Source organism: Ovis aries, chromosome 19, assembly GCF_016772045.2.
Source record: "Ovis aries strain OAR_USU_Benz2616 breed Rambouillet chromosome 19, ARS-UI_Ramb_v3.0, whole genome shotgun sequence".
NCBI lineage: Eukaryota > Metazoa > Chordata > Mammalia > Artiodactyla > Bovidae > Ovis > Ovis aries.
In genome coordinates this window covers 17,110,839-17,123,554 of record NC_056072.1, presented here as the reverse complement: position 1 = coordinate 17,123,554, position 12,716 = coordinate 17,110,839, and the positions used below count along the sequence as shown (strand labels likewise).

Here is a 12,716-nt window from a genome sequence, read left to right as displayed (position 1 = left end):
CTAGGTACTCTCAGACTAGAATGGGACTGTCTACAATTTCTGCCAGATAAATTGTTGGTGGTGAATTCATAAAGATCTTATGGTTTCTCTTTGGCCATCTTTGTAGCATAGTTATGTACCTGACATTTCATAGGATCCTCAGAGTAACTCTTCCTTTTCCTATCTTTGCCATAAATTCTAAGCCTTAAGCTAAAACCTCAGTATCTGAGGAAAAAACAGAGGAGGATTTACCTTCCCTGCTAAGAACCTAAAATTTGGTGGCTACTTTCAGCTGACTTTTGACCAATTTTATAAATACTTTTTGGAAAAAGAAGTAACGGACATCTTCCTGTAGGCTTTCTGGCTGGTTTAAATGTATCAATTTTGTAAGGATTATATTTGAAATTAATGTTTGTTAATGCTCAGTTTTTTTACCAGTGAACATTCAGAGTGCTTAAAGTGAATAGGAAGCGGGATAAAATATTTGCTGATATTTCTAGTAAGCAGTTAACTTTGCTGTTATTGTAGGATATTGCTGCAGAAAAACCAGTCCCCAAACCACCTCCAGCAAAGCCTTCTCGGCCCCGACCGAAGAGTCGAATTTCTCGGTACCGGACCAGTTCAGCCCAAAGACTAAAGCGTCAAAAGCAGGCCATTGCACAGCAGGCAGAGTTGTCACAAGCTGCCTTGGACGAAGGGGGAAATAACAGCTCAGTAACTCCTACTGAAGCTGGAAATGTAGACAGTTCAGGAGAAAACAGGCAATTAACAGGGTCTGACCCAACCGTGGTATCAGTTACTGGATCCCATGTCAACCGTGCTGCATCTAAATACCCCAAAACCAAAAAGGTAAGTTACAAATCCATCTTCCTAAGTGTAGTCTGGCAAAAGCTGTTCCTTCGTAAAGTAAAAGGGTATATAATCCTCAGGGGAGAAAAAGCAGTCTACGAATTATTAGATTTGAGATAAAATGCTTAGACACTGAGTCCATGCTGCTACTTTACTTTGGTTCCCATAATTTTTAAACAGAGCTTAAATTACTGATAGCTGAAATCATTCCTCCCATAATGATCATGGAGAGGGTGAGCTAAGATGCCCTTGTGCTCTGATTATGCGAATCATACTCTGCAGCTGTTTTATCTACCTCAGTCCTAGTTCCTAGATGAGGATTGTCTTTGTGAGTTACACTGCTGCCTCTGGCCTTTACATCTGCAACATCATCAACTGACAGTCTCTTTTTTAACTTAGTATCTAGTTACAGAATGGTTGAATGACAAAGCTGAGAAGCAAGAATGTCCTGTTGAGTGCCCTTTACGTATCACCACGGACCCAACTGTACTGGCAACGACCCTGAACATGTTACCTGGTCTTATCCATTCCCCGTTAATTTGCACCACCCCCAAACACTACATTCGCTTTGGCTCACCCTTTATCCCTGAGAGGCGTCGAAGGCCACTTCTGCCTGATGGCACGTTCAGCTCCTGTAAAAAGGTACATTTACGTGATTTCTTTTCTTTTTTAACCTAGGATGCCTGTAATGGTGACATATCAAACACATTCTCTAGATGAGCACACTCTGCCCATATGAGTTTATAATGAGTTAGTTGTTAAGCCACCAGTATTGGTACATCAAGAGTCAGTGAGACTAAGGTAGGATGTAGACTACATTTTGGTGCTCAGTTTGTCTTAGCAACTTTGTCTTTGTGTTCACTGTTATCTTAGCAGTTGGTGACTGGGTAGAAAGGGGTGTTTTGTGTGTGCTCTTGTGATACTGGTTAACATGTCCATTTGTGATTATTCTGTAAGATTGGGCCCCAGGTACTCTAGAGCACTGTTGCACAAGTTAAAGAATGATCAAATTTTGTTTTGGATTAACTCAGTCACTATTATCATTTGATTGAGAGTAGAGGAAAAGTCTTGTCACAACTGACAGAATTCCTGTTCCTTGATCAAATGAGTGTTTATTCCCTAGTGGTTATGGAACCTAGTATAAAGTTTTCTGTCTCTCTCTCTCTCTGGTTTCTCTTCTGTAGTTAGGTTTTGCTTTTGGATCTAGTGGCAGTCATATTTGATGGTTGTTTATTTTTGGAATGCTTTCTTAATTCGCAGAAGCCCTGCTTATTTTCCAAAGGTGTCTCTCAAGAATAGATCACACCCTCAGATCTGTAATGTCATTTTCATGTTTCTAGAAGTATAGGACACCCTTTCATTTGGTACCTTTGAGGTAGAGTCTGTTCCCTGGAACACCCTTTTCTCTTATCCTCAGATCTGGATTCAGGCTGCCTTCCTCAGTGTCTGCCATTGCCCTCCTCCACTGGCATCACGTACATGAGGATGCTGCATATAGATTATTTGATGTGATGAAGTCTCCAACTCCAGGCAGGTCTTCCCTGACTCCTCAAACTTAAAGCTTTTCTCTTTTCCCAAAGAGCAGATACTATTTCTTGGGGGAGGGGCTTAAAAGATGAACCCAAGTGTTGGGGGATATGGAGGGGAGGAGGGCAGCAGGGATCTACACACAAAGCAGAGGCGCTACCACTGAATGAGCAACATACAGTGAAGAAAGTCTTTTCCTAATCTTAATCCAAGTGTTTGAGTCACTACTGATTTATTTAGGGGAAATTCCCAAGTAGAACAGCTCCTAAAGAGAAATTTGATCATGAGATCTTTGCCAGAAGGGTTTGTGGATAATAGAGTAACATAACTTTCAGTTGTCAGAAAAGAAAACAGTGACATCTTTAAAAAGAAAATAAGACAAGATATTTACTAAAGGAAATGAAGGTTAGGTCTCTGGGAATCCTTTATTCTATACCAAGTTATTTATCTTGGATCTTATAAATTATCTGAGAAGGAAAAAAATATATTTGCCATTTAATGACCATTATTGATTAACCTTGGCTTCTCTGGTGACTTGGTGGTAAAGAATCTGCCTGCTTTGCAGGAGACTTGAGTTAGGAAGATCCCCTGGAGAAGAAATGGCAACCCACTCCAAATATTCTTGCCTAGGAAATCCCATGAGCAGAGGAGCCTGGCGGGCTGCAGTCCATGGGGTCGCAAGAGTCGGACACGACTTAGCGACTAAACAACAATAACAATGATTAACCTTATTCTGTAATAATTGGCGGATTTCTTTAACTCTGGTATGGCATGTAAAACTAATCTTACCATTACTTTTAGCTCAGTCCCTCATTAAGGGTAATAGCCCAGAATCTACATTTTCAGAGTAGTATCGAACAATTAGAGAAGCTGTCTTTAGTTTAGAGGAACAAGTCAAAAGATGGCTTAATATATGAAATAAACTTCTTCCTTTTGTTCTGTCTTTGGATGGACATAGTACTAGACTTCTAGGATGTTAACTGTTGAAGTATCTTATCAAGTCAGATAATAGATTTTCTTTGATCCTTTAAGAAGGGCTAATAATTATTAATACAGAATAATAAAGAAGTCTGAACTGTAAATAGTATGGACTACTTTCTTGAAATGCTGCCTTTATCATTCTGATGCTAGGTTGTAATCTTTCTATTCCCATCTTACTTTTTTCCAAGTAGCAGAGTTCTGTGAAAATCAAAAAGTGTAGAAATATGACTTCAAATCTGATAGAAAATATATTTCTTAGAGCCCTTTTTACCTGGTTATGGTTTCAGACTTACATCTGTATCTCATCTTTGTGTCTCTCCACTGGCAACAGTTAGAAATCCCATTTAATTCATATTCATGTTATAGTCTCTACATGTATCTGACCATCCTTAGTCTTGTTTTATACAGGCTCTACTCAGACACTTTTATCTATTTGTGTCATATTAGTCTTTAAGAAGAGTTCAGGCTATGTATGTTGACACATAGCAAAGTATCTTACTTAAGTTGAGTCTTTGAAAATTGTTTAAATCACAAGTTTAATATTTGCTGATAATGTATCAAGATTATATTTCAAAACAAGACTATAACTTTATGGGACAAAACTAATGAAATTGGGTCCTATGTAGAAATTGAACTCAGGTTTATCCTAGATGGAGATTTTTTTAGACTGGTTAGAAAATACTCACATGGTGCAGAACCTAAGAAGATTTCCATAATAAACTTGTAATAAATTTCTAAAAACCACTGAGAGAAGAATATAGTTAAACAGAGAGATGAGAACAGTCGTCCTCCATGGGATTAGTTATGTTTAAGAGTGTAAAGTTGCATGTGTATATTTGCACCCAGATTTTTAGAGTATTTGGCAAAATGTTTTATGACGTCGCTGTAGTTTCTAAGTTAAATCAATTCACAGCTCTGAACTAGCATGTTATAGTATGTCTTGTTGAATTTTACTTAACTTGTTCTTTTGAAATGGAAGCATTTATGAGTGGCTAACAAGCCTTTCAATAGTATCTCTCCTTGTTCTCTCTAAATCTCTGAACTCACCTTGTAGGCATGATACGTGTGGGGCATTCGATCTCCCATTTAGACTGAAAATGAAACACTATGCTTTGCATTGATATTTTATTGTGTGCACTGGAGTGATATTAATCTGTGTACTCTGTACATAGCCTGAAATTCATTTGAACTAGTTCTCACTGAACAGTGTGTGCCCAGTACTGTGCTACAAGCTTTCTTCACATGCACTGTCTCACTTAGCATTCATGATAACCCTGTGAGCTTGGGATCATTGGGTTCAATTTACAGATTCAGAGGCTTTGGCTCAGACGTGAAAGTAACTTGTCCAAAGTTAAGCATCTAGGAAGACGTGCAGCCAAGTTTCAATCCATGTCTTTGGACTCTAAAACCCAAATTAATTTCTTTCCCTTTCCCCATCATTATGATACTCTTTAAAACATTTCTATTGCCCATCTCTGAGCTTCCTAAAAATCTCTTCAATACAGAATTCCAGAGAAGGAAGAAATGTTCTTTTGACCTTAATAACTGTAGCTAGAACTTAGGGAGAAGGGTCTAAAGTCAATTTATTATCCATAGGAGTGATTCAAACTTGTTAGATACAAATAACTGTTGTTGTTCCTTCTTTATGGGCCCTAAAATACTGTGTAGACAGACAGTAGGGCCAGGAGGAAAGAGTTGATCAAGTTGCTGGGTTCGACCATAAGCTAACCAGAGCAGCATCGTATTCCTTAGAATGCCCCTGTCTTGGTTTTAATTTTCCTTTTTGTAGTCATAAGATGCAGAGAATTATTTTATGAGTGCACCTATTTGACACTGGAAATTAACTTGCCTTGGAGAAAAGCACAGTGACCCCAAATGAGTCCTGTCATCTGCTCTGATAAGGAAAACTTATAGTAAGGTATCTATATAACAAAGAATTTTCCCTAATTTTTGGTCTCCTGAGCCTAATTTTTCCCCATCTATACAAGAAATACTTTGGACAAGGTGACCTCTGAGGTCTCTTCTATGTAGGGAGTTATAGTTCTGACAGTTCGTCTTCACATCAGTATTCTGTATGTAGGAGAGTAAGTTCATTCTTGGTCTTATTTTGGCTTCAGAGACTAGATCAAATCCTAATACGTGATTCAGTTGATGTTACCTCTCTTTTAGATATTCACTCTCTATCTCTTCATGTTTATACTTTTGCTTTTATTTGGCAGACCACAATGCCATTTACATGGTGTAAATGTTTTCTTGGCTTCCTCACATTATTTCCTAAGTTCCTATTAGAATTGCTATCTTTGGTAAAGAGAATATTTACTTACCTGTAATATTGGTTCTCTAAAGGTGTAAGTTACAATCACCTTTACTCTTCCTATTTGGGATATGGTCTGACTCAGAAATTGATGTTTATCAAAATTCGATCTGTCTTGTGTCAGGGCAGGAGAGCCACAGAGTGGTGAGCAACCTACAACTGTGTGAGTGTATCTTAAGAGAACATAATTAGAGGTAAGAAATCTTCTCTCTTCCGCAGGTTGCGTAATCTTACTATCCTTATCTCTGTAGGCTTCCTTTCTGAACAAAGTTTGTTTCCATCATTTTAGGTTCCAATATTCATTACAAAAAAAAGTGACTGATTAGAGAGCTCTTTTTGACTTTTTTCCCTTGATTTCTGCAGAAGGATTCTGGTAATGATTTGTATTATTCATGCATAATTTAACCAAACTACTTAACAAGGAGGGAAAACTCATAGGATATTGAGAGTAGTCTTTTTGGAAGCATTTTGGCACTTGTAGTAAAGAGCTATTTATTCTCATCCACAGTTTTCCTGTGAAACTTTTCTGTTGTTTCTTCAGATATCCCCAGCACAGGACAGACAACTCTTAAGAGATCTATCTTCTTTTTACACACTTACTTTATGTGCTAGCTTTATTCTGTGTGATCGGAGTCTCTTATGTGAACACTAAGATTTCTTCCTTCTCTTTTCCCATTTATTCCATTCTAAGCAGTATGAAAAGTTAAATAGTAATCATTTTTATTGTTTGGTTTTTTTTTAAGTGGGACTTCATTATGTGTAATCCAGGCTTTCTCAGTTATGCTCCATAGAAGGAATTGATGGGGCAATATCCTAAAATGCTGAAACACAAGACAAAAAATACTTTTGACTGTGGACCTAAATGAATGTGTTGTATTAATATCTGTCACCAGTTGATATATAGTGACGCAGTTGATGCATTAAAAATAAATAGCCAAATAGTTTTAAATGATTGTTGATAATTCCCTGGTTCTTTTCCCATTATAGCGCTGGATAAAGCAAGCCTTGGAAGAAGGAATGACCCAAACATCATCTGTACCCCAAGAGACTAGAACTCAGCACCTATACCAAAGTAATGAGAACAGTAATTCTTCTAGTATCTGCAAAGACAACGCAGGTACGTATGGCAAACCTTTCTGAATACATGAGCAATGATTACTTTGGGTCTACATTAAAAATTTCACTGAATACTTTAAAAAGTATGATACCAAAAAAAAAAAGAGCATTGTTCTCTAAATAGTTACTTTACGTCTGTCTTTACAGAGGAAGAGAGAGATCTCAAGTCAGGGATCAGTATTCCCAGGACGGCAAAGAAGGAACTAGACAGTGTACAGATAACAGCAGAAATGGTTTTTAAAAAGGTTAGATATATTTAAAGTAGTAAGTTTAGGAGCTCTATATCCATATTTATAAGAGGGGAAATAAAAAAAGATGTGGGGCACTCTTCGAGAAAGAATCAAAAATGTAGGTGATTGAGTGGGGTGGGACTTGTTGAAGGGGCACAGGGTGAGTAAAGTAAATGAGAAATTATTATGAATTGGTTGTTTTCAAAAGAGCTTGCACAATTAGTGTAAATTTTTTAAAAGACATGACCTTGAATCCAATTTAAAGTACTCATGAATTTTTAAACGGGAGGGTCATGAAAAGTCATCTGGTCCGTTGGTTTTGCTGTAACTCTTGCAGGGGTCTTGATTGTAGTTGAAAGCACAGGTGCATGAACTTGATACCAACTTATTTGGGGATATTCTTATTACCAAGTTTCTCTTGGCCAATATTAATTTAATTGAAAAGTTCTGTGTGATTTCTGTTTCTTTATCTCTAAATCAATTTTGTGAATATTATGCAATCAAAACAAAATACCAAAATAAATACAGTGCTAAAAGTCATGCAAGTCTGTATCTAACATAGTAATATTTCAAATTTTCATAGAAACCTCTTGTTCATTGCCTAAGTAAATATGAACTTGAATTAAATAGAGATTTGTACTAGTAATATCTGTTTTATACTAAAACTTTGTGTAAGATTATATTTGGAAAAAATAGGCTGCTAAAAATAGGGGTTTTTTTTCAAGTTATTGATTTAGTTTATTTTTCTATCCCTAGACTGGATTATACCTTATAAGTTATCACATATATAACCTCAATATAATAAAATCTCAGTGTAGAACATCTGGAAGATAAATGATACCATATATTTAAAATACTTTATTCTCTTCACCAGTGATTAGGAAGATTTACTTGAACCAGGTTAATATAAAGAAATGCTGGTAACAGATTTTCATCAATTTTATCAATTTATTGGCAGCTTTTACAATACAGTGAGACTATAACAATTGGAATCTTACGTGTAGAACACATACATATGTATATGTAGTCTGTGTGTTGTGTATGTTAGTATTTGAGATTGGGAAAGGGAGGCTGTATTAGCAATTCATGTCTTGACTGGCAAAGATTCATAAGGAAGGAAAGTGCCTTCATTATTACGTGCCCTAGTTAGAATGGAGTTAAGACTGGTGTCACCAACCTTTATTAAAGTTCTCTTGTCTCTAGCATCGAGAAAGATTCAAATCATACACTTTGCCTTTAAGCAACAACATAAACTGGAAAATATTTAATTGAAATCAAGTAGTACTCAAATGAGCATCTTGGTATGTTGCTACTAATGTAAATCCTGAGGAGTTATTTTTATTTGTTTCTTTGGTTTGGGGTTTTTTTATTTTGTTTTTCTCATCTCAGAAAGACCAAGGAGATATTAATCAAGAAAGGGAGATAGATTGATACAGTGGAAAGAATCCAACAGACCTGAATTTAAAGATCATCTCTACCCTTTACTAGTGCTGACTTCCCTGTAGCTCAGATGGTAAAGAACTGCCTGCAATGCAGGAGACCAGGGTTCTATCCCTGGGTCGGGAAGATCCTCTGGAAAAGGGAACGGCGATCCACTCCCGTATTCTTGCTTGGATAATCCTATGGACAGAGAAGCCTAGTGGGCTGCAGTCCTTGAGGTTGTAGAGTTGGACATGACTGAGTGACTAACACACACACACCCTTCACTAACTCAGGCAAGTTATAAAATATCTCTGAGGCTCATCCGTGAAACAGGTGTAGTAATATCTGCCTTGTAGAGTTAATATGAGATTAATGTACATAAAGTGCAGTATCATACCCTCATTATTATACACACATTTCTTGTTGAAAATTTATGGAAAATTTACAGAAATTAATCATATACTAGAATACATTAAGTTCCTTAAAGCTAAAGTTGTGTAGAAATAAACAGTATTAAGTCTGCAGACAAGGGCAAGTATAATGTTCATTATTTGTAAATGATGTGGATATATACCTAGGAGTCTAAATATATTTATTATTTTGAAAAAAATAAACTGCTAGATATGTAAAAATTAATAGCATTTATGTACCAAGAAAATAAATGAAGAAAAATTTGCATTGCTGAGCTCAACAAAATGAAGAAACTGCCTAGGAATAATGATGGAGACATGTAGAACAAACCATCACTGAAGAATATTTTTTAAGTCTTGAGGAAATAAAGGGAACTTCCATATTCCATTCCAGCGCTTCTCTGGTGGCTCAGATGCTAAAGCGTCTGCCTGCAATGCAGGTGAACCGGGTTCGATTCCTGGGTCGGGAAGATCCCTTGGAAAAGGAAATGGCACCCCACTCCAGCACTCTTGCCTGGAAAATTCCATAGACGGAGGAGCCTGATAGGCTACAGTCCATGGGGTCGCAAAGACTCGGACACAACTGAGCGACTTCATTTTGACTTTCTTCCATAATCCTTAATGGAAAGAGGAAATATAATGAGTGGGTTTTTTTTCTTCATACAGTTTCCATCAAGCTAGTTTGTTTGGGGGTCTGATTAAATGGTCTTGGAAGTTTATCATAAAAAATAAACATGAAAGTAACTAAGAAAAATTGAAAAAGTAATGACGAAGAAGTACCTAGTAGTATAAAACTAGCTTCTAATGTGATGCTGTAAATTGGTAATTAAATTAGTACAGATTCAATAATGGATATATATGTGGAACAGAATAGCCAGAAACAGGCTTTATGTAAGTGAAAGATTTTGTAAATTATAATTTTTACTTACGTGGGAGATGGGAAAGAATTAGATCTTTGCCAGAGTAAATTCTGTTGTACATTCACTGTTTGGCTTTGTTTTCTTTTTTTAATTAAAGTTTCTATATCTTTAGCTCTCTGAACTGATAGAAGACAAAAATACTGGGAGAAAGGATTTGCAAAAATGACAGGGAAATAATATCTCTACTAGAAATTTGAGAAGATTTATCATATACATTTTTAAAAACCTAGTTGTAATTTTTCTAGTACTTATTGTACAGAAGTAGGTGTGGACTAAAAGTAGGAGTAAACTGTGGACTCTCGCACAGTCTTAGTCATGAGATGATTAATAATTGCCAGTAATACAGAATAAAGGTGACCTGGGTTTCAGTGAATAAAGAAATGGTAGAATTTGTGGTTTACCTTCTATTGCCTATACTTTTGATGAAATACTATACAGTAGCATTAAAATTTTTACTGTTGATTTATCAAATTAACCTCCTAAAAACAGTACAGTACTACTTTTGAATTAGATTTCAGTCATCTGAATCTTGAATCTGTAAGAATACTATTATTATGACGAAATAAAAATTTTCCATGGAATGTAAAGGAGGTTCAGTACTTGAAATTTTATTCATATAATAATTTATTAGCCAACCAAATGGAGGAGGGGGGAGTAATAGCATAGTAAATGTGATTTTAATGATAAATAACATACTGAATGATTTTCTTATTTTACATCTATCTGAAAACAGTTGCCAGATATACTTCATGTTGAAAAATATATTAAACCTTTTAAATGGGTTATAAGATTATCCCAGTATTACCATTCTTATTTAACAACATTTAGAATTGTTGTCCAAACTGATTATCAAAAAAAAAAAAAAAAAAACTAAAAAACAATGATGTAAAGTTTTGGTAAAGAGAATGTATAGGTTATCATTGTATGCAAATAATATGCTTACCTCCTTAGAAAAGCCAAAAGAATTAACTGAAAAACTGGTAGAGGTCAATAGGGTAGCTAGATACAAAAATATGTAACATACTGAATGATTTTCTTACATGTTAGCAATCACATTTAACTAATATATAGGGAGAAATACATCTAATTCACAGTATTGACGGAAAATACAGAACACTGGAGAATAAACCTAATTTAGAAATGCAGCAAACCTGTAGTGAAGAAGTATAATATAAGGGATTCTCCGGCGATCCAGTGGTTAGGACTCCACGCTCTCACCGTTGAGGGCCTGGGTTCAACCCCATAGGCTGCCCAGATATTAATAATGATGATGAAGAGGAATATGAATGAAGGCATAAGTAGATAAAAGATCATGCCACAGTGCTCAGTGAGAATTCTCCACAGAATACTCATGAATTTAATACAGCCCCAGTCAGTCTTGGGAAGGGGAAGTATCAGCATAGTTGACAAATGATTTCTACAGTTCATTGACATGGAAAGTATGCTAGAATAGGCAAAATAATTTGGAGAGCTAGAATAGAATAACTGGAATTGTCCAAACAATTTTACTAAAAGTGTACAGAATAACATTCAGAACTAAACTCAGTATCTAGTAGGATAAATATCATGTTTCAAATCAGTATAGAAATATTATTCTATAATTACAAAATAATTTGGAAGAATATGCTAGCCATTTGCCCTGTGAAAAGGTTAGAACATTCTGAGTTAAATTTGAAAATTAAATATGGAGATAATGGGAAAATAGGTCATTTTTATAGTCTTGGGGTGGGGTAACCGAAGACATGTCTGAGGCAGAAAATAAAGGAAATAGTTGATACATTTGACTAAATAAATACAAATATAAACTTTGTATAGCCAAAAAAGACTTAATAAAATTAAAATATAATTGTTAACATTTTTGTCATTGTAATGGAAAGATTTTTATTATGAGTGAAGATAGCAGGTTATTTATTCAGTGTGATTTAGACAAAGAATCAGTAAGGCCATGTCAAGAAAGAGATTGGGATGAAAATACCCCAGGACATTAGCAGTGCATTAATTTGTGAATATGATTTCAAGTTAAGTATGTGTTTCAATATGTGGATGTTTGTTTATATATCTTTTACTTATGAATTACATAAGTAAAGGTACAAAACAATAAAAGATAGATTTAACCAAGAGATTTGATAACTGTGTATGGCAAAAAGAAGAAAAATGAAACTTTAAAAGAAAATTTTGTAAATATAGTGTTGTTCATAGAAAAAAGTAGGCACATTACCACTGGCCTGTAAACTTCATAAGGACGAGTGCTAGGTCTCTTTTGTTAAATATAATAAATATTCAAAAAATATATTTTAAATGAGTAACCTTTAAGTTGATTTGGAGATGGGAGAGTTCTTCTGAACTTCATAACTTTTCTACAATGAGCTTTGTAACTTACATAATTGCTTTTAGTAGTTACAGTGTTGGACCTAGCAGTATAGTGGTCTTCTAAAAGATTTCGCTGTTGAAGACTCTTGAAATATATAAACCTAAATGTAAGTTATGAATCACATGTTTGTTTTGTTTATACCTAGGCACTTTTCAAAAGGAGAAAAGAAAAACATAGTATCTGGAACAGAAGGAAGTTACAAATATACTTCTAATCTAGGAAAATTTTTAATTTTTTAGATATCTGAAAGGAAAAATATGTATCTCCAGTATTTTTTGCTTTTATTTTTTTCTGTTTCTCCCCCTACTGTGCTAGTTTAGTGCTTCATAACTCTTTCTGTGTAACTACTCCATTAACTCCAAATAGTTTCCCAGTGTTCATTTTCATGCTAACCATTGCTACCAGGGGAATTGTTTTGAAGCATAGCCATGCTGCTGTCCCAAAACTTTTCCTCAATGGCTTGGGAGGAAACCTAATCATTTAACCTAATGATTAAGAATGTAGATGGGAACCAGATTGTCTACTCCTTTAAAATAGGAATGATAATACTAGTACTAGATTTATAGAGTTATTCAGGTTAAACCTGCTAATTTACAT

General features: G+C 35.3%; 1 protein-coding gene across 37 annotated transcripts in view; it reads left to right on the top strand.

Annotated features, from left to right (window-relative positions):
* SETD5 (SET domain containing 5) overlaps positions 1-12,716 on the top strand; it is an 80,080-nt gene that overhangs the window by 53,261 nt on the left and 14,103 nt on the right. For all 37 annotated transcript variants that reach the window (XM_060402175.1, XM_060402170.1, XM_060402172.1 and 34 more), the window contains 3 exons: positions 508-828; positions 1,228-1,470; positions 6,638-6,767. In XM_060402175.1, the coding sequence (XP_060258158.1) occupies positions 508-828; positions 1,228-1,470; positions 6,638-6,767 (694 nt within the window). The remainder of the gene's footprint in view (positions 1-507; positions 829-1,227; positions 1,471-6,637; positions 6,768-12,716) is intronic.